This window comes from Desarmillaria tabescens (assembly GCF_030435595.1).
Source record: "Desarmillaria tabescens strain CCBAS 213 chromosome Unknown EV420scaffold_54, whole genome shotgun sequence".
Classification (NCBI taxonomy): Eukaryota; Fungi; Basidiomycota; class Agaricomycetes; order Agaricales; family Physalacriaceae; genus Desarmillaria; species Desarmillaria tabescens.
The window spans coordinates 155,346-175,132 of NW_026848353.1; the positions used below are offsets into that span (position 1 = coordinate 155,346).

Consider the following 19,787-nt stretch of genomic DNA (forward strand, 5'->3'; position numbering starts at 1 on the left):
TTCTGTTACTCAACATCGTTCCTGCCCTGATGCATCTGAGATCATTTGCTTTTTCTGTGACCAGAAGGGTCATTACAAGGATGCTTATCCTGAGAAGAAGCTGTGGGAATCCCACAAGCAGGAGGTTGCCGGAATGGTTGAAGGCACTGATTCAGATGAAGAAAGTTTGCTGCTTGAAGAAGACTGATTTTTCGTGTGCCCTTTTTTGATTTATTTTGATATCACCCAAGTTTTCTGTGCTTCCCTTATATCCCTTTTAGACTGCTTAGCTTACGGGGGTGCCATTCTTTCCACTGTTGCATGCCGATTTGCAGGGGTGTGTTGAAATACCAAATGTGTCACACTTCCGATGGCCACCCCTCCTTTCCATAGTATATTTTCTAAATTTAGCATTAGTATATAAAGTAGGATACCTTATAATTGAGCCCCTCGCATGTTTCCGAGGGTTTCCTGCTAATCCCAGAGTCCCACTTATCTGAGCTGAACAGCATACTCCAACATTCTGTTGGCATGCATGTTACATGGGTAAGGGATAGGCCAATATTAAGTTTTTACCAAGGATATTGAGCTATGGGTATGAAGTAAATTGTGTGTAAATAATAGTTATAATATTGATTGTTGGCTTGTTAGCTAAATCATTCTCATCTCTAGTTTATTTGGTTTATTCAGGTGGGAGAAGAAGACCCAGAACAAGGTTAATCAAGGAAACATTGGTTCTGTATTTTTGTCTCTAAAATGCCATCATACTTGAAGACTGTCAGCAGAAAAGATGGGTGTTCCTTAGAGTTACCTAGAAATAATACCCTATATAGCTGTTGAAATGTACAAGAGACTTCTAAGAGAAAATGGCACCTGGAACCAGGACAGCACTGCAGCAGAAGCCACCACTAGTGAATCATTTTCAAGTGGTACTCTCATGTCTGCTATTTTTTGAAGTACTATGCAAATAAATTATCATAATAATACTTTCCAGAGGAGTCAACATAGCAGGCTTTGCCCCTGATGTGGGCCTTGTAGGTGCTATACTGCCATGTATCCCTCCCAGCACTCACACGCATGTCATGCTGGTACCAACGCAACGTGTGCACTTGAAGAGCAAATCTTCGCATAAATCGGCCGGACGCAATTAATGGCCCGGTATCGGAGAGAAGGTAGCCGGAACACGTGATACGCAGTTGATAGACCGTCGGAACTCGGCGCGGCAAAAGAGGATCGAGCGCCGAGACTGAGCGAGAGAACGTCGAGGTCTGGAATGAGTTGCGTCGCTTAGAAGCCCGGTGCGGAAGGATGAAACGAATCCGCACCTTGTTAACCTGCAGTGGCGTCGTGTCCACGTCATCTACACGTTTCGCACCCCGAGTGTTGATGAGGTCTTCCGAAACTCGGACAATGATGTTGCAATGTCGGTGGGCGTTAGCGAGCGACAATGGTGACCAAAGGCAAGGGCGGATGCTTGTAAGCGCTGTGGTTAGCGAGAGACGTAGGTAGCGCTTATGCGATTGCCATGAGGAGAGGGAACGATGGTTCCTATCATTCTTGATTTACGAGAGGATTAGAAGCTTGAGAGGCTATCGAATGAGCGCTAAAGGGAAGAGGATAACGGAGTGACAAAGGGTGACATTCGAAGACGGGTGATATTGATCAGCGCAGCCGAGTCTTTTGAAATAGCAGCAAGAACTCAACGGTAAAGAAAGGGAGGAAGCAGCCCTTTGAGTAGATGGAGGTTGGAGCGAAAAATTTGCGAATAATCAGATTGTGGCTGAAATTACGGCCGGCGGAAGGAGATACCCGATTTGGAAGAAAATGATGGGAGTGGTCGGAAGTGCATATGGCGGCGAGGAGCAGGTTGACCTTGACTGGCTACCATGCTCGTCTCTTCCCAAGCAAATCTCAAAGACCTCCTCGCAAATCCAAATCCACCAAGAATGCATGACGACAGCTGGCGAAGCCGTCGCAGTCAGTCACAGCGTCCCGCCCTTCGCCTCGACATTGGCCACCCCACCGTCGTCCCTACCGTTCCCAAGGTTCGCCCTTTACCAGCCCCGCCGCCACCACAGACGGCACTCACGACGACGGCGAGCATCTTCACTTCAGCAGCATCGACACCGACGACCGCTGCTTCCTCCGCTTTTTCGCCCGTCCTCCGTCCCCTTCCTCCGCCGCCACTGTTGCCGACCATCAAGCTGCCCCCAGCGACGCCCACTACGCCCACCAGAACGCGTGTCGCACCTCGCGGTATGCGTACAAAGCGTTCTCGCTCTGAAAGCAGCAGTGCCCCACGAGCACAGGCAGAACTCGTATTTGATCCCAAAGTCGGCTCATGGGTCGTCGTTCCCAGTCGCCGTCAGACAGAGGTCGCAGTCACTCCTCTCAATGTGCAGAAGCGTCAGGCAGAGCTCTTGTCGCCAAGAAGTGTCAAGAGTAAAGGCAAAGGCAAAGCGCGTGCCGTTGACCAGATGGAGTCGCTCTCAGAAAACGAGCCGCATCCTCTACAGGGTTTGTCTCCTTACACCCGCTCTATCTCACGAAAGCCCCCTTCGTCCTACAGGCCCTACCCTCATGCCCTCCCGCCTATCCCGCCTCCTCCGCTGCCTTCGACGACAGACGCCCCGCCCCCTCTACCCCCAAAACCTACCCCAGATGTTATATACGAGTACGGTGCAGCAGACGATATTCCCTCAGATAGCTCTTCTACCTCTTCCACAGAGAACGAGCTCTACCGTTCTTACGTCGACGATGGCTTTGAACGTAGCCGGTCTCCCTCTCCCATCCAATACGCTCGCCGCAATTCTATTGAGGGGCTCTACGATGATGATGATGACGACGACGACTATCTCATTCCCAGCAACAGGCGCAGGGTTGCAGCCCGCAGTGCAATCCTAGAACCACTTGTCTTCTCCGACAATCCTTCCCCCGTTGATCCCTTTGACGACTGGGACATTGACGACCAACCACGACGAGGCAGACAGTCCGAAATCGGACATGGTTCTACTTATTCTTTCACTTCCTCCACCCAGACCCGCGGCAGAGCTCGTTCTGCAGAGAGCGTCCTTCGTTACGTGGATATGGATATATCATCACCGCCTCAATTTACCTTTGAAGAGGAGGACACAAGTAGAGGGCGTCAGAGGGACCGTAAGAAGGATAAGGATAAGAAGGGCGCGTTTGGCTTGAGAATATTTGCTGACTAGAGGTGTGCTTTCTTCAACCCTTACCACTGGACTATTGTCTAACCTACCTCCCAGCAATGCATTACAACTAATTTTATGCTTGATACATACATACATACTCATACCCTCTCCGTACATAGATCAACCAACCCCGACACTTCATTTTTGGCATTTACATTGTTCGTCGACACACGCCACCTTCGTCCGGATGTACTCTACAAATCAAAATCAAAACACGAAACACGAAAAAAGTGGGCGGCACAAGGTCTTCGGTGCAAACTTGATGCGCCCCGATACGGCTTTTTCGCCTTGGACCTTTACATCGGCCACCCCTCAAAGATACTTGCCGTTGGAACCTGCAGACCTTTTGAGAAAAGGACTGGGAACAAATTCGCCTTCCGTCCGAGGGGATGTCGACACCTTCCCTGAACGGCCTGTCCTCGACTCGAAGGAGATAATAAACAGCATACCTTCTGCCTAATGTCTGAAACACTGGATCATATCAATGAAATTACCCGACGGGCTCGGGCGGGTGCTGACGCATTCCATCGCCGTTCATCAAGGAACGTTGAGACCTTCGATGAGCATAGGTTGCTCTTGTGTAGAGGTACACTTCCGCCTTTGGACGATCGGCGGAACGGTCGATCTTCGTGCATGGTTAATCAGCGGTATACGGATACACTATCGGATAGGCTGACATGTAGGCAGTATCAGCTCTACTTCTCTGCATTCATTCGTGTTCACATAGTCGAAAACTCGGACGCCAAATGCGGCTGTACCTTCGTTCTCTGGTAGGCTTCTCACCCTGCCGGAGAATGAAGCGCCGGATGAGATATACAGGGATGATGGGGATATCACTCAAGCAGGGTATAAGCGTTCATCAGACAGATTGGTTCTATCAAGAGACTAGCGGAAGTGACTTATGGGTATAAAGTGTGATATTATCGGACAAACTTGAACGCTTGCGCCGTACGAAAATACATAATTACTCTGAGCAGGTCCGTCAAGCAACGGGTAAGCATGGCTGGGCCCAAGCTCGAGTCCTGCAGGGCCCACCTGTCTGGCCGGATTCCTCGCAAGTACTCCGTCTGTTTGATATTTCTCATAAGCGCGGAGTCTCGAGAAACCCGTTAGGTGACTCTCCTTCTCCATCTTTCTCAGGCTTCAGATTTGGTAGCCTCCTGTGCAATGCAGTGCAGTGAGTCCACTTTCCCGAGGCCGAGTCCTTCAACCATACAAGACGTACAAGTTCAAATGATCTGGGCTGTGCGTAGTTATTTGAGAGACAATGGTTTCATAGTAACATAGGCTAACAATGCAGGTATCTTCTGGTTCCCTGGTGGAGATGATTATTTGTACCACGATCAGCGAACCATCTCCCCATGGGCGCCGTCGATTCAAATCAATCAGCTATGGATTTGAGTTGAGATAAACGCTGATAATTAGTAAGTAGTTACCAGTTACCAGGACGTGCACAAGCTTCAAAAGCGTCTGGACTCGAGATAGCTTAGTGCGCGCGCCCCCAACAGTGTTCTATCAGAATGACTCCGCCTCAATATGTTGATTTCAGACGAGCCTGCATCTCCTTGACTAATACGGTTTTCGTGTACCGGTACGAGCGGGCGTTTTATTACCTGAGTATACAATAATAATGCATCGCCTACCACGGGATCCTACTACCGTCGACGTTGATGAACTCCCCTCCATCTTTCTCCCTCGTCGAACCGTCCACAATATCAATCAGCCTCAATGCCGCGTCCCCTGGTTCCATCGCTATCATATCTTGGATGGGTGCCAAGGATCCAGTCTTATCCATCTCGCGGTTGGCCCGCGCTACAACTGATGAGTAACGAACTGATGACATCCAAGATAGAAAGATCTACACATATCTGTTTTGACGATCCCAGGGGCCAGCGGGAAACATACTAGGACCGGCGGAACAGATGGTTTTTGATTAGTATTCCATCTAGACGACAATAGCCATATTTACCCAGCCAATCATTCTCGAAATGGATCTTCCTTGCGATATAGTTGAGGGCGGCTTTGCTGGCGCCGTAGCAGGTGTACCCTGCGGGGAGTTCGATGTATGCGGTTAGACTGGCAGCCGCCGATGAGATTGGAATGAACTTGGGTGTGGCGCTCTTCCGCAGGAGATTCGCGAGGGACTGGAAGAGCACGAGAATGCCGGTAGTGTTGATTTCAAAGTGCTCCCGCAGCGCGCTCGGTGGAGTATCGAGGGCGGAGCCCATGTAAGTAGCGATTCCTAGGCGTAAGGTTTGTTGGATGACCCAGATACATATAATGCCACACTTACCTGCACATGCAATCACCACGTCAACTTTGCCAGTACTTGCTTTCAATATCCTTTGCCAAGGCAGTGTTACCATCGAGGTCGCCTGAAGTGTACTTGACGGAATAGACGTTCTGAGCGCTGTGTTTGAAGGCAGAAGGATCGCGAACCGCCGCGAAGATTGCTACGTTCGGCTTGGCGGCGAGGGCGTTTACAAGGGCAAGGCCTGCAGCGCTCGCCGCTCAGGAGATGATACACTAACTAGGAATAACCTACCTATGCCACGGTTGGCGCCAGTGATGAGATATACGGTGGTTGTGGCACCGGTGGACATGATGGGGGGCAAATTAAGAGTCGATGGCGTTTCAGAAGAATTTAAGTCATGACAGAAGAGAAGCTATTGATACCTTCGGCGTCCGGTATTACTGGGCATATCGGCCAGGGTGCTCTTCGAGATGGGATTATACAACATCTTTCTGCCCAGATGTGTTGAGTATGAAAGACTTAGGAGACCCCGGTAAGACCAAGAGACTAAGAACGTGACCACGAGTCCACAGCACCATTTCAAGAGGATATTCAGCCAGTACAATCTTTGAACGCTGGTAAGATGAGAAGTCGCCCGCACTTATCAATTGATCAAGTGGGGGCTTGCTCTCAAGCTATCGCCAGAGAGGCAGTTGCACCGAGAAGAGGGTACCAAGACAATTACAGGACGTTCGGTAGTGCGATACAGAGTAAAGATTAGACGAAATCGAAGCTAAAGTAAATATCATTCACTGGTTTCAAAGACTTTGCAAGTCGATTATAGCTATGGAGCCAGAGCATATACATACGTCAGGATTAACAGAACCACGCCACCGCAGTAGATATTTGGAATCAAGTGGTTTGATGGATATGAAGATGAAGCTTGATGGTGTCTGGACAAAGCGACGACAAAGTGGCTTGTTCAGCCTCAGGGTCCGGGGGAGTCCGGGCCGCTCATCCACGTTACTTCTCAGTACCATTCTATCTAACTCCGCTTGGTTTTTTAACTCGTGGATCCCTGAAGCCTGAACGTTAACCGGTCATTCTGAACTTCTCGAGACATTGTCCTTGGATGGGGAAATTTCTATTGGCTTCGTTAATGTGCCTTGTGTGCTTTTGGGGCTCTATGTTCCTGCCGCCCGACGTGCCATCCAATTGAATTGCCCGGATAGCAGATATCCCAAATGTCCCGCCTCCCGACATACTTTGCAATTTTTCATCCTTCTGCTCGGATATTCCGGATTTTCTCCAAATGTCCTACCACTTTGGCGCCTAAATTAGACGCCGAACAGCCTTTACTTTTGCCGATGGCAAGGCTTGCCAGCCACGGGTTGAGCTATCCTTATGACATTCGACGGACCTGTATCAAGCTTATTGGTTCACCTGAGACCTCTTTCCTTGTATCGACTGGCTTTTATGCATGAATACACTCCCGTCGCCGGCTATGGTCCGTGGGGTTGACTGACTTTCCTCTCCTCAGGGTAAAGAATACCCAAAAGGAGAGGGGAAAACGCCACCAAGAACTGCCCCCGCTGAACCTGGGAGTACTTGATACAGTATACGTCCTGGGGTCATTGTTCTGTGACTGATTTGTCGTGATTGTATTCTTATCGATACGCATTACTTATTACTTGATGCTTTCGAGTGGCGCTGAGCCGGATATCCAAAATCTGCAATCTCAGCTACGTCTTTGTCCTGTCTGGTAGCCCCACACCGATCTCAAGCGATAACAGCGTTCACAGGTTCTCTCCTCGGCGGCAGACGGAGCTGTTTCTCCAATGTTCTGCCGCATCCGTGTTTGTTTTCTGAACCCGATCATGACAACTAGCTCGCTGTCTCGACTCTTATTCTAATTCTGAAAAGGGGCAACAAATAGATGAGAATACTTATTTTCAAGATGCATTCGGCATCGAGTTACAACGCAACTTGTCCTGTTACGTTATTCAGGGACGGCTCGTCATGATGACCGAAGACGAGATTTGCATTTGCATTTGCACTTGTGCAGTTGTTAGGAGGCCCCCTTGCAGTGTGAGTATCTGAAAGATAGACTGTGTTTTGTAGGACCGGTCCGACTTGTAAATGAGAATTGGAGAAACTAAATATATGTTCAAAAAGAAGCATCACGTAAACGGAAGGGCCGTAAGAAAAGTATGACGTTCATTTTGGTGTGCCGCGTGATCTGCATCATGGATAAATGCAGACGGCTCTGCCTTCAACCACCATTATCTCTCCGTCTTCGCCTTGCCTCAGTGCTCGTCGACGTTCTCGACGATGGCGACCCCAGATCCCTTTAGATCCCACCTTATTGCCCTTCTCTCTGTCTATTCTCTTGGTCTATCCACCGCCCCGCTTCCCAAGTACAATGGGCCTACTGACTGGCAAACCGACTCTATTTTACGCTCCTTAGCAGACTTTTCGTCGCGCATGTATGCTGCAGAGAAGGCTATCCACGGTGTCGACAAGCAGGAACGCCAGAAATGTGATCCCAAGCGGTCGACGTCTTCCCCGGAAACAGACCCATCCAAAGCACGCTCCTTAGCTCCAACATCCATCAACCTTGGTGATCTTCGGACTCCACATGACCCCTCCTCGTTTTTTAACGACGACTTTCTGGGTCCTCCTGTCGAGGCAGCTGCTACCTCCTCTGCTCCGCCTACTTCTTCTCCGGAGTACATATCGTGTCCGAGATGTGGTACTCGAACCACTGATCCTCGCACGATACACAAGATATCCTCTTTTTCGACACGTATATCCTCTGGATCCCCTTCGGTCGTCACAATCGGAGGACCTTTGGATATTGCGGCTAGAGTGAGCGGGATGAGCGCAGTCGAAGAGCTGAAGCTCCTCAAAGATCAAGTCCAGGACGTTGCTCGCGTCTGTAATGCTGTCGCCAACGGAGATCTCAGTCAGAAAATCACTGTCGAGGTTCGAGGAGAAGTCATGGTAAAACTTAAAGACGCTATCAATACCATGGTACATCTTCTTTGTCTTCTATCTGCTTACTCGACTCACCCTCATCAGGTTGAGAAACTAGGTCAATTCGCAAAGGAAGTTACCCGCGTCTCTCAGGAGGTCGGAACAGAAGGGTCTGTACCGATCTTCTTTACTCGAATCTACTTACTAAATTTTCCTCCAAGGAAACTCGGTGGCCAAGCTTTCGTTCCAGGGGTCGAAGGCACATGGCAGGAGCTTACGGACGTCGTTAATGTCCTCGCCGGTAACCTCACCAGCCAAGTCCGGTCCATTGCTCAAGTCACTAAAGCCGTCGCTGTTGGAGATCTATCGAAACAGATCGAAGTCGACGCGAGGGGCGAGATTCTGGATCTCAAGAACACTGTCAACGGAATGGTCGTTAGACTCCGTGCATTAGCTGCGGAGGTCACGAGGGTCACGCTAGAAGTCGGAAGTCAGGGAAAACTCGGTGGGCAGGCTAATGTTCCGGATGTAGAAGGGGTTTGGTTCGAGCTCGTGAAGAATGTTAACCGCATGTGCTCGTCGTTGACGGATCAAGTGCGGTCGATCGCTTCAGTCACGACCGCCGTTGCAGAGGGCGACCTGACGAGGAAGGTCGAGATCGAGGTTGAAGGTGAAATGCAGCAGTTGAAGACGACGGTCAATTCCATGGTGGACTGACTTGAATGCCTTCGCTGGCGAAGTCACTCGTGTCGCTTTGGAAGTTGGAACGCAGGGTATACTGGGTGGTCAAGCAACGGTTGAAGGTGTCAAGGGAACGTGGGCGGACTTGACGAAGAACGTGAACAAAATGGCAACCAACTTGACAGACCAGGTTCGGTCAATATCCAAAGTCACAAAAGCCGTGGCTATGGGAAATTTGACTCAACTCGTTGATGTTAATGCTCAAGGTGAAATGTTAGATCTCAAAATCACGGTCAATAGAATGGTGGAGGCCCTCAGCGTCTTCGCAAGCGAAGTTACCCGTGTTAGTTTGGAGGTTGGCACGGAGGGGAAATTGGGTGGCCAGGCTGATGTTCCCAACGTCGTCGGGACCTGGAAGGTATGCGTTCACGTCAAATCCACTCAAAACGCAATAGCTCATCTTGATACAGGCTCTAACAGATAATGTGAACTTGATGGCGATGAATCTCACAAATCAGGTACGGTCGATTGCTGCAGTGACCAAAGCTGTGGCTGGTGGCGACCTATCGAAGCGCGTGGAGATTGATGTGAAGGGAGAGTTCCTAGAACTAAAGGAAACCGTAAATCAAATGACCTCATCATTGAGTGTTTTTGCGGATGAGGTGTGTCTTTTCATCAATCATCTATGTCATATATGAACGTTGCATCTTTATCAGGTTACCAGAGTAGCCAGGGAGGTTGGTACTGAAGGCAGGTTGGGTGGTCAAGCTCAAGTGAAGAATGTTGCCGGAACATGGAAAGCTTTGACGGACAATGTCAATGTTATGGCTAGTAACGTATGCGTTTTACATCTTGGTTTCCCCCAAATCTTCATTTATCTCTCCACAGCTGACGAATCAAGTGCGAGCTATTGCCATTGCTACAGTGAGTTCTCGTTTCGGATACTATCTCCGCGCCGCATTTATAATTTGTTCATTCTGTAGTCAGCTGTGGCACACGGTGATCTGACGCAAAAGATTGTGGGCCTGTCCGTTTCTGGAGAGATGTTAGAGTTGGTCGAGACGATCAATAAGATGATCGACCAGCTGGATATCTTTGCCGTCGAGGTTAAGAAGGTAGCTCGAGAAGTGGGGACAGAAGGTAAACTGGGTGGTGTTGCAGATGTGGGAAATGTTCAAGGTATCTGGCAAGAGATAACGTACGTATTTTTCCTCGTTCACGCGCGGTTTCTCAAGCGAATTAATCTAAGGCTTTCTGTGAATGCCATGGCAGGAAATTTGACAACCCAAGTCCGTGGGTTTGCCCAGATCTCGGCTGCTGCAATGGATGGCGACTTCACTCGGTTCATCACCGTCGAAGCAAGTGGCGAAATGGACTCGTTGAAGTCGCACATTAACAGCATGGTGTTCAACTTGCGGGATAGCATTCAAAAGAATACTGCCGCGAGGGAGGCTGCCGAGTTGGCCAACAGAAGTAAGAGTGAGTTCTTGGCGAATATGTCGCATGAGATCCGGTAAGAGATCCCCCTCCGCTGGTTGTTTCTTTGTGCTGAAAGAAGATGTGCAGAACGCCTATGAACGGTATCATTGGAATGACCGAACTGACCTTGGATAGTGATCTCAACCGATCGCAGAGAGAGAGTCTCCTTCTTGTCCACAGTCTTGCGCGATCACTACTATTAATCATTGATGATATTCTGGACATCTCAAAGAGTAAATCCTTCTTCCCTGTCAGCGCACTTGATGCTGATGCTGATGTTTGATAGTCGAGGCTGGACGGATGACAATGGAAGCCGTTTCATTTTCCCTACGCCACACAGTTTTCGGAATGCTCAAGACGTTAGTCGCACGTGCGTCGCAGAACAATCTGGACCTAACTTTCGACATTGCACCCGACATCCCCGATCATCTCATTGGCGATTCATTACGGTTGCGCCAGGTGATAACGAACCTTGTTGGTAATGCGATCAAATTTACGCCTCCGAAAATTTCCCGCAAAGGACTTGTTGCATTGAGCGCACGACTGGTGGCGTTGGACGACCACAACGTAACGCTCGAGTTTTGTGTCACCGACACGGGGATTGGTATTCCCAGGGCCAAATTGAATATGATCTTTGATACGTTCTGTCAAGCGGATGGATCTACTACCAGGGTATATACCCGTCTCCCTTTGTATATGTTCTAACTAACACTTTCTGTACAGGAATACGGCGGAACTGGACTTGGGTTATCAATATCGAAGCGCTTAGTGTCACTGATGCAAGGTAATATGTGGGTCGAGAGCGAAATAGGCAAGGGGAGCAAGTTTTTCTTCACAATCAGCTCTCGGATAAGTCATGTGTCAATGGAAAATATCATGACTAAGATGACGCCGTTCACGAACCGGACAATATTGTTTGTCGATACTCTGGGCGACAAGACCGGAGTAGTGGATCGAATAGCGCAACTTGGTCTGAAACCCCATGTTGTACACTCAGTGACCGAAGTTGCCAACGAATCACAATGTCCGCATATCGATACGGTTGTCGTGGATTCTCTTACTGTGGTAAGTACCGAAGTTTGTCCTTAGAACTGTAGCTAACATTACCACATTGCCTTAGACCGAGAATATCCGCGAACTGGATCACTTCAGATATGTACCCATCGTGTTGCTTGCGCCTTCCGTGTCTCGACTCAATTGTACGCTTGATACTACGATGTTGCGTGCCCCACTCATCCTTCGGTAGTGAAATGGTGCTTGGACAATAGCATCACAGCACAGCTAACGACGCCGGTAACGCCCCAAGACCTTTCATTTGCGTTAATAGCTGCGCTGGAGTCCAACACAGTGAACCCTGTGACTGTGCAGAGCGACCTACGTTACGATATCCTGCTCGCAGAGGATAATTTAGTGAACCAGAAACTAGCGGTGAAGATTTTGGAAAAATACGGGCATTCTGTTGCAATTGCGGAGAATGGAAACCAGGCTGTTGAGTTGTACAAGAACAGCGTGCTTCAAAACAAGCCGTTTGATATAATACTGGCAAGTATCTATTCTGAACACCTTTCTGTCTACTGACAGGGAGTAGATGGATGTGTCTATGCCGTTTATGGGTGGAATGGAAGCGACAGAAATCATTCGCTCGTATGAGTTACTAACCGGACTGTCGCGGATACCGATTATAGCGCTGACGGCGCACGCTAGTGGGTAGCAATGCGTCCTCTATTGTGTTTATGCTCATGTCTATGTAGTGATTGGTGACCGTGAGCGATGCCTGCAGGCAGGCATGGACGACCATATTACCAGTACGATTTATCTTGCCAGTGCTTTATCAATGCTAATCATGACTGACAGAACCACTTCGTCGAGGAGATTTGCTCAACGCGATACATAAGCTTGCGTCTGAAAAGAATCCCTCTCGTAATTTGCTACGGCGCGCACCCGCCTCGATATGAGCAACGCGTGCTTCATACCCGATTTAAAGAATAACATCAGCTGTACCGGATATTGTTCATGATTTTGCTGTGTGCATGTATAATTTTTGTACCGTTATCGCTATGTTTTCCTTTACATGATACCATATATAATACAACATTCATTACACCTCGCCCAAAATAGACTTCACTTTCTGAACTGCCTCTGAATCGACTTGGTTCCTGCGGAAGGTATATCCCTCTCTGCCTTTCATAACGGCTTCCACCAAGTCACTTAGTACGGATGGGAGCTCTGTGATATCACCAACGGGATTCTTCAAAGTCTTCTTCTCCTTGTCATAGCCCTGCACGCTGACCTCCTTCATGTCAGTACCAACGGCAATCAAGAGCCGATCGATGGGCTTCTCAGTGACAGGATGCTCAACCCTCCACGTATTCCTGAAGGAGCCCGTGTCAGGGAGCTCCACCGCCTCGTTGGCGAGAGCCATCATGTTGGTGTAATCCTCCTCTGAGAGAACAAGGACGTTGCCATTGGCATCGATGGCGACTTTATCTTTGAATACCGCGAGGGTGAAGCCGAAATGCTCGACCTGGCTGTTGCGCAGGACGACGAGAGCGAGGTTGGCGCGAACCGGAGAGTACGTGTCGGGGGAAGGGTAAGGCTGGGCACGTGTGCGCCAAGTTGTTAGGTCGGAGGATGAAGAGAGGAGGGCAGACATGGATTGGTGAATCTGGGTTTTGAAGTAGTAAATGGTGCAGGTACCCAGGAGTACGCAGAACAAAAGCGAGCGCAGCATTCTTTATACGCCGCCAAGTGCTGTTAAGCTCTTTTATAGCTTCCCGATAAGTAGCACATGCTGTTCCACATGTAGTCAGTCCTACAGCCAAGTGGTCGTGACGCGGCTATCTCGCAGGCAATCACGGACCACGAGTGCAATCTAAGGAAACCAAAGGAAACTCGAAGAAATTGCCAAGTGAATCAGATTCATGGGACACGACGTAACTACCAGTGTCCGTCGATGTTTGAACATCAGAAGAGAAGTGTCTGGAACTGAATACATTGAACACGACGCGAATATGTTGGTATCGGACGGCTTTCATTGTTAGAACCAGAGCACACTCCATATAATTAAAAGAAGCAACAGGTATGTAGTCCGAAGACTACAAAATGAACGGGAACATCGCTTTCCTTCCTCTCGGATATTCCTTCCCAAATTCCTTCTTGTAGTTTCTGTGCTTAGCCATTGCCCAGATTGCCATTTGGCCAGCACCCGCTACAGTGAAAAAGCATGCCGCCAAGCTCCTCGACATAACGCAAACAACGATCCAACCTAAAACTTCGAACATGTAATTGGGGCACGACACCAATCTAAACCCGTAGCCCTTCGGAATTCCCCGCTTCTTGGTTCCTGCGGGTCGTAAATTGCAAAGAGTCAAGTGCGTTGACAGGTTGGATAGTTCGAAGAACTATCCGTGAAGTGAGATATTGAAGAGAAGAAAGAGAAGCATCACGCACGGTCCACAATCCAGTGCATGCCCATAGGAAACGTTCATCTTCCATGACGCTTCCTTTGATGAATGTAGAGTCTGCTGAGTATTTACCCCGATACACGTCAACGGCGATGAATAGGCCTAGGGAATTCTGAGATCTTGTATAGGTGGTAGAGGACACGGGTACGTACCACCGAGAACATGGTAGTGGAATGAGCTACGCGGAATATGTAAGTACAGAAGCATTCAAAGCGACAACCACACACTTTTTGAATATATTTCTGGCTGGCATAGTGCCGTGGGAGAACCGGTGAACACTAGCCAAACGTGATGAGGCCAGTCCAAGATTCTGATGTCCAACTCACAACAAGGTCTCCAGCTCGCGTTTTGCGTAGTGTAGCATGACAAAGGTGAAGATATATCTGGGCAACGATGAGCGGCAGAGGCGCTACGAGAAAACTGGGCCATACTTTTGCAGTTCACTGTGTACGACCGCTTTCCCGTAGAACAGTTGGGGGAAGTAATAGAAAAGAGGATGAATGAGCATAGGACCAAGCTAACATAAACGATAAGACAGCCACAGCAATAGAAATATAGCACCCACATATTCAATGATAAATACGAGCTTCCAGCTGAGTTGAGGCCCCAAGTCCTTCACCTCCAGGTTGCCTCCGTTCCCCAAGCCAACTTCCGATAGCTTTACCTCATCCACGAGAGCCTTTTTCTCGTTCTTTAGGGTTATCTTCTGCCTCGACGCGTAGAACTGCCATGTTGTCAGGACCACAAGAAGATAACCGTACACGCGTCAAACCTTGGGGATTTTTTGAGCAACCTTGGCCTTAACATCGCCCACAGTGGCGTCGGAAGAGACATCGACGGTCAAGGGAAGTCCTTTGCGAGCGAACGGAGGAGGCCTGTTGGCTACAGCAGATATTGTCACCGAAACCATTGTGCACGGGGCGAAGGAAGCAAATCCTGATTACGTACTGGCAAATCAATCAAGTACGCTTGCTAATAATACAATACATAGTTGCTAATGTTACCAATACATGTACCACTAATTGCAAAGTATTGGTAAGTAATCCTGGGTTCTCTCGGCATTATTTGACAGATGACTTATATTATTCAGTACTATAAAGAGCACCCTTGTTCCTATGAGCCAGCATAATTCTTTCCCAAAAATATGTCATCCTTAGTAGCCTTGATCATCGGTGCTGGGTCCAACGTCGGTCGAGCCATCGCTCTCACCCTCCAAAAGCACCAGTACAAAGTCGTGCTTGGCTCACGCAACCCTGACGTCGAAGCCCTGAAGAAGGACGGGTTCTTCCCCGTCAAAGTCGACGTGACCAAGCCAGACAGTGTCGTGCAGGCGTTCAAGACCGTCTCTGACGAGCTTGGCCCTCCTAATGTCGTGATTTTCAATGGTACGTTTGAGATAATCAAATTCCGTTCATCATCAGATTTCAATCTTACTCACCGAACGCTGCCATTCAGCTGCGGTGTTCAAGCAGCCCAAGGTTGCCTCGGATCCCCTGTCGGTGTCCCTCGAGGACTTTGAAGAGTCCACAGCGGTAGGGAATAGCATCTTTGCCGCCGCTCAGCAGTTCCGTTCTTCGACCCTAGCCTCAAACGTACCGAAAGCCTTTATTGTTACCGGAAACAAGGGTCCATTTGTTCACCATGCCCACGGACCGTACTTCGACCTAATAAAACAAAAGACACAGGCTGTGTATCTCATTGAACAATTCTGGAGCGCCTATACGAAGAATAAAGAGGACCCCAGGTACGTTCGTAGGTCCTAATCCATATCGACGATGATCCTCAGTCCAGAGATAGGTTCCACTTTGCGTTCCTTGTTTCCGACCAAGGCGAATACCCGGAATATCCAGACTTCCTCAAGAGCGGGCCCGCCCATGCTGAAGCGTATTGGCATCTCATAAGCAGCGAGAAGCCCGAAGGATGGGACTATAGGTTTGTCGTCTGCGTCTTTGCTTTTCCATACTGGGTTCTCAATGCTAGGTCTTCCACAGGTTCACCTTAAATGGGAAGCAGTTTGTTAAACAGTAATCGTTGAATAGATATTGTTCGACATAGGAGAAATCAGCTGCATGTATAATGTACTTTTCGTCCCAGATGTCTCCTTGCAAGTGAGGTCCTCGGTGGAGACGCCTGCCAGCACCGTCCAAGTTGAAACGAAGCTTCTTCTATCACATGAACCTAGCATCGATCACGTTGAGCTAGGGCGCTTAGATAGCCCATCGCCCATCTACCAGCCAACCATGGCAGAGCACGAGCACAAACCCTACGGGCAACCCGAATCCCCTCAAAGCCAACAAATCAGGCAGATATGGCAAGGTTATCAAGAAGAACTTGCCAGATACGAAAAGGAATTCATCGCTCGGCGTACAGAGACGGTGAGCATGATGAGGAGTGCTGGGACTGACGCGCCGGACCTCATAAGAGAGGTGGAGATCGTCTTGGAGAAGCAGCACCTGAAGAAAGTTCGGGACATATTCTTCAGCAAACTTAGAGAAGCCAATTTGAGGGTCTCTGACTGGAAGAGAACGAAGCAGGAACAAAATGAAGTCGCGCAGTCCTTTCGATGGAATGGGCATCAGTTGCGGCTGTATGAGTTTAATTTCCGTGCGGAGGAAGACAGCGATGGGGAGATATTGTATCCTGATGCGGTCATTGTGCGTATGGCATGCCTTATTATCTCAGACTAGGAATAACGTCGCTAATAGCAAGATCGATCCGACGCTAATCCCATAGCAGAGAGCGCTTTAAAACAATGCACAGAGACGATCAAAGAATATTATCAAGACGCATATGTCGAGACTCTCAATTTCCAAAAGCATCTAAAAGCAATACCGCGGGAAGAGAGGCAGGATGTAGCAGTCACATCACAGGCGAGGTTTGAAAGTGAGATGAAGAAGCTGGTATCTCGCAAGCGGGAGGAATGTCAGTTGAAAGTGTCGCAGAAGCTGAAGGATGAGGTAGAAGAGGGCCAGAAACGGTGGCAGGAAAAAAAGAAAGAACGCCAGAGACCGACACTACCCCAGAACTAGGAATGAGAGCGAATTGGAGAATATATAGCATTTAGCAATACTCAAAGAACAAATTCCAGGTCGATGGTATGATTCGACCAATGACTAGGGTTATTAGACGTTACAAATAGCGCCCGAAGTCGTCGAGGTATATCCCTTGTACAGCACAATTGACCTGATCTCAGTGATCGAATCGGCAGTCGGGGGTCCATTGGACCAGTACGGGTCACCGCTGCTCCAAGCATTCCAGATCCAGTAACCACTTTCCCAAGGCACCTATGAGAGAGTCATGATAGGCCGACTTATATGAAGTATTGAACTCACGTTGTCCGAAAATTTGTTTATCTGAGTACCATCGATATAGAAGGCTGTCGCTGAAGGAGACCACTATGTGGAAGCGTCAGAATGGTAGCATACGCGATGACAAAAGATAACGCACATCGATACGGTATTCTAAATAACGTATAGCAGTTGAGTACAACGACTTTCTTTCACTATATACCATCTGACTCACCATGAAAGTCCTGGGATGGATCGAATGTGAATTCCACGTTGTCAGTAGTTTTGGTGCCGCCCTCGGTAGTAGCCTGGAAAAAGGCTAAGGTTCATAGTACACATGCTTCCAATAAGGCAACGCTAACCTGATTGGTCGTCCAAATCCCAGCAGGAACATAATTGTTCCCAGTGAGTGTTGTAGACGTTAAGATTTCGGTATCAGTCTCTTGCGTGTCGCTCACTAGTAAGAAATTGGTTAGAGCTATGCAATGTCAGAACGAGAGGGAACTAACAATAGAAGAAATTTCCCTCGCAGACCCCAGCCGTAGGGCTGGATTTGAGTACCGTCCGCACAGAGGCGTACGCAAATGTATCATCTGTCACCACCTCAGCAGATTCGACACTGCCGCTCCCACTGTAAGATGTGACTTTAAGCTGAAGAACACCGTTCCCGAGAAGAACGTTCTCGGGTACAAAATCGTGTGCGATTGGAGTGGAGGCAACGCTGTAGTCACTGATGGAGAGACCATGCTGCCTGATTGGGAGTAAGAATATGCGATTAATAAGTCAATCTGAAGACTCACGAAAGGAAGTTTGCAGCGTTCCCACCAGACTGGACAGAAGTGAAGTCGACGGAGACTTGCTCGGTGAACCCGCCAGAGATTCCCGAGACGACATAGGTATCACAGGAGCTCTGGCGAGAAGAGAGGGCCTGCTTTCCCAAGACGTACGGTAGGAGAAGAAAGACAGCTGAAGCGAGTGTGAGGGCTGTCATTGTTGTTGGGGAAGACTATGACACACCTGGTCCGACGCCCCTTTATAACGCTTTGAACGACTCCGCTGAAACTGGATGATTATCATATGCGCATTGGAAGGGTTTCATGGTTCTAGAGCGATATAGCTTCGGGAGCCTAAGACCATTTGCAAAATCACGAGTTCTTCCTGAATGCACTAACAGCCAGTGGTCCTGCAAACTTCCGCCAATAGAACTGTAGGAGTGTCCATGTAAGGAGCGGGCTGGACGACAATGCTTGAGAATATCTTGAGGGTACGCTCTACATGCAGTGGGCCAAGACCTCGTACCTAGGAAGTGATTGATGGAGTTGCATTGGTTACCGTCACTCGGAGGAAATTCAAAAGAAAACCATTTCACGTTTCGCATTGTGTCGTGGTGTATCCATTACTTCAGGGAAAGAGATAACCTGATACCCAGGGGGGGGGGGTCCATATATTAGAGGAACCCCCCAATCTCATGGTTTTTAGAACTCCGAAAGAATGCCGGTGACAAGCCGGCACGTGCTCCACGTGCCAAATCACCACTGTTCCACTTGAAGTCATTTCATGAAGGCATTATTACTACTCTAGTTATCTGCTGCATGTAGGATAGCAACACAGAAGCACTAATAGATGAATAATCAACAATAACATCCTCTTTGAGCCGTATAGAGAGTTTTCTTCAGTTAAATGACATCTGATACTATGCCATCCCTCCCATAGTAATATTATAGTGTTCAATGTCCTAATAATCACGACGGTGCGAAGTTCTAAGTCCTGAAGGCCTGACGAGCCGGATATCCAAAATCCATTGAGATTAGGGGTTCCTCTATGTATATGGACCCCCGCCCCGGGTACCAGGCTTTGAATACAGCGACTGAGTTCGGCGAGTATATAATAAAGACGGCTGGCCAGGCTAGGAAAGGGACCAGTTTCCCGAGACCTTCCGGGCCGGGCCGGGACCGTACCTTGTCCTGTTCCAATCATGTCTGATTTGCTCCTCTAGATTACTTATCATTCTTATACGGACAAGCCCACATCGCAAAGCCTGTACGTTCTCGGAAGCCTGTTCTTATATAATTGATGGTTATAATAACCAAGTTAGTATAATGATTGATCCTGCGAGTTACGGCATAATTCCTGCAGGAGAGATTTGAATCAAGGCCCAAGGTTATCAAACTTGGCTGCGAAAAAACTCAAAGTATCAATAATAGTCAGCATTCAAAAAATAGTAGTATGAATGAGAGAGTACTACCCCTTGAAATGATTCACTCAGTGGTGGTGGCTTCTCTGCTGCTGAGAGAAAAAGACTCGCTCGGTGGCGGCATTCTGCCGCCACCAGCTCGCATTTTCTCTCAGAGTTCAGTCAGAATCCTTGGCAAGATCGGCCGAACAACGCCGCAGAAAGCGTGATAGTAACAGAGGGTCACATGTAAACAGTGACAAGCGGTGACTGTGCCACCCCGAAATTCTGACTTAAACAGAA

At 48.6% G+C, this 19,787-nt stretch overlaps 8 protein-coding genes across 8 annotated transcripts; 4 read left to right on the forward strand and 4 right to left on the reverse strand.

Annotated features, from left to right (window-relative positions):
* The first annotated feature begins 1,602 nt into the window (after nt 1-1,602).
* Nucleotides 1,603-3,447, forward strand: EV420DRAFT_999211 (uncharacterized protein). The gene is made up of 2 exons (XM_060484289.1): nt 1,603-3,193; nt 3,246-3,447. The coding sequence occupies exon 1, from the start codon at nt 1,866-1,868 to the stop codon at nt 3,189-3,191; it is 1,326 nt and encodes a 441-aa protein (XP_060325096.1). The 5' UTR covers nt 1,603-1,865; the 3' UTR covers nt 3,192-3,193; nt 3,246-3,447.
* Nucleotides 3,448-4,553: 1,106 nt separating this feature from the next.
* EV420DRAFT_999249 (NAD(P)-binding protein) lies at nt 4,554-6,046 on the reverse strand. The gene is made up of 6 exons (XM_060484290.1): nt 6,021-6,046; nt 5,737-5,963; nt 5,555-5,686; nt 5,161-5,433; nt 5,054-5,095; nt 4,554-5,003 (listed from the first exon to the last, which is right to left on the reverse strand). Exons 2-6 carry the CDS (start codon nt 5,792-5,794, stop codon nt 4,831-4,833), a joined length of 678 nt encoding a protein of 225 aa, XP_060325097.1. The 5' UTR covers nt 5,795-5,963; nt 6,021-6,046; the 3' UTR covers nt 4,554-4,830.
* Nucleotides 6,047-7,684: 1,638 nt separating this feature from the next.
* On the forward strand, nt 7,685-12,593 carry EV420DRAFT_1574302 (two-component histidine kinase Le.nik1-like protein). The gene is made up of 16 exons (XM_060474412.1): nt 7,685-8,457; nt 8,506-8,570; nt 8,622-9,108; nt 9,173-9,499; nt 9,552-9,743; nt 9,798-9,917; nt 10,065-10,279; nt 10,331-10,594; nt 10,648-10,793; nt 10,847-11,232; nt 11,284-11,625; nt 11,681-11,759; nt 11,807-12,102; nt 12,149-12,263; nt 12,312-12,365; nt 12,415-12,593. The coding sequence occupies exons 1-16, from the start codon at nt 7,756-7,758 to the stop codon at nt 12,513-12,515; spliced, it is 3,891 nt and encodes a 1,296-aa protein (XP_060325098.1). The 5' UTR covers nt 7,685-7,755; the 3' UTR covers nt 12,516-12,593.
* A 65-nt stretch (nt 12,594-12,658) lies between these two features.
* Nucleotides 12,659-13,213, reverse strand: EV420DRAFT_1648822 (uncharacterized protein; the record flags this gene model as incomplete). Its single annotated transcript, XM_060478220.1, has 1 exon — nt 12,659-13,213. The coding sequence occupies one exon, from the start codon at nt 13,211-13,213 to the stop codon at nt 12,659-12,661; it is 555 nt and encodes a 184-aa protein (XP_060325099.1).
* A 260-nt stretch (nt 13,214-13,473) lies between these two features.
* EV420DRAFT_999300 (3-oxo-5-alpha-steroid 4-dehydrogenase-domain-containing protein) lies at nt 13,474-15,018 on the reverse strand. Its single transcript, XM_060484291.1, has 8 exons — nt 14,797-15,018; nt 14,590-14,748; nt 14,456-14,541; nt 14,351-14,407; nt 14,252-14,302; nt 14,177-14,202; nt 14,011-14,126; nt 13,474-13,961 (listed from the first exon to the last, which is right to left on the reverse strand). Exons 1-8 carry the CDS (start codon nt 14,932-14,934, stop codon nt 13,656-13,658), a joined length of 939 nt encoding a protein of 312 aa, XP_060325100.1. The 5' UTR covers nt 14,935-15,018; the 3' UTR covers nt 13,474-13,655.
* Nucleotides 15,019-15,168: 150 nt separating this feature from the next.
* Nucleotides 15,169-16,052, forward strand: EV420DRAFT_1622734 (uncharacterized protein; the record flags this gene model as incomplete). The annotated part of the gene is made up of 4 exons (XM_060475843.1): nt 15,169-15,409; nt 15,480-15,768; nt 15,816-15,956; nt 16,016-16,052. The coding sequence occupies 4 exons, from the start codon at nt 15,169-15,171 to the stop codon at nt 16,050-16,052; spliced, it is 708 nt and encodes a 235-aa protein (XP_060325101.1).
* On the forward strand, nt 15,905-17,345 carry EV420DRAFT_999572 (uncharacterized protein). Its single transcript, XM_060484293.1, has 4 exons — nt 15,905-15,956; nt 16,016-16,399; nt 16,457-16,678; nt 16,730-17,345. Exons 2-4 carry the CDS (start codon nt 16,094-16,096, stop codon nt 17,051-17,053), a joined length of 852 nt encoding a protein of 283 aa, XP_060325102.1. The 5' UTR covers nt 15,905-15,956; nt 16,016-16,093; the 3' UTR covers nt 17,054-17,345.
* Nucleotides 16,929-18,454, reverse strand: EV420DRAFT_999535 (concanavalin A-like lectin/glucanase domain-containing protein). Its single transcript, XM_060484292.1, has 7 exons — nt 18,112-18,454; nt 17,821-18,062; nt 17,674-17,768; nt 17,547-17,619; nt 17,472-17,485; nt 17,357-17,419; nt 16,929-17,308 (listed from the first exon to the last, which is right to left on the reverse strand). The coding sequence occupies exons 1-7, from the start codon at nt 18,300-18,302 to the stop codon at nt 17,147-17,149; spliced, it is 840 nt and encodes a 279-aa protein (XP_060325103.1). The 5' UTR covers nt 18,303-18,454; the 3' UTR covers nt 16,929-17,146.
* Between the last annotated feature and the right edge of the window lie 1,333 nt (nt 18,455-19,787).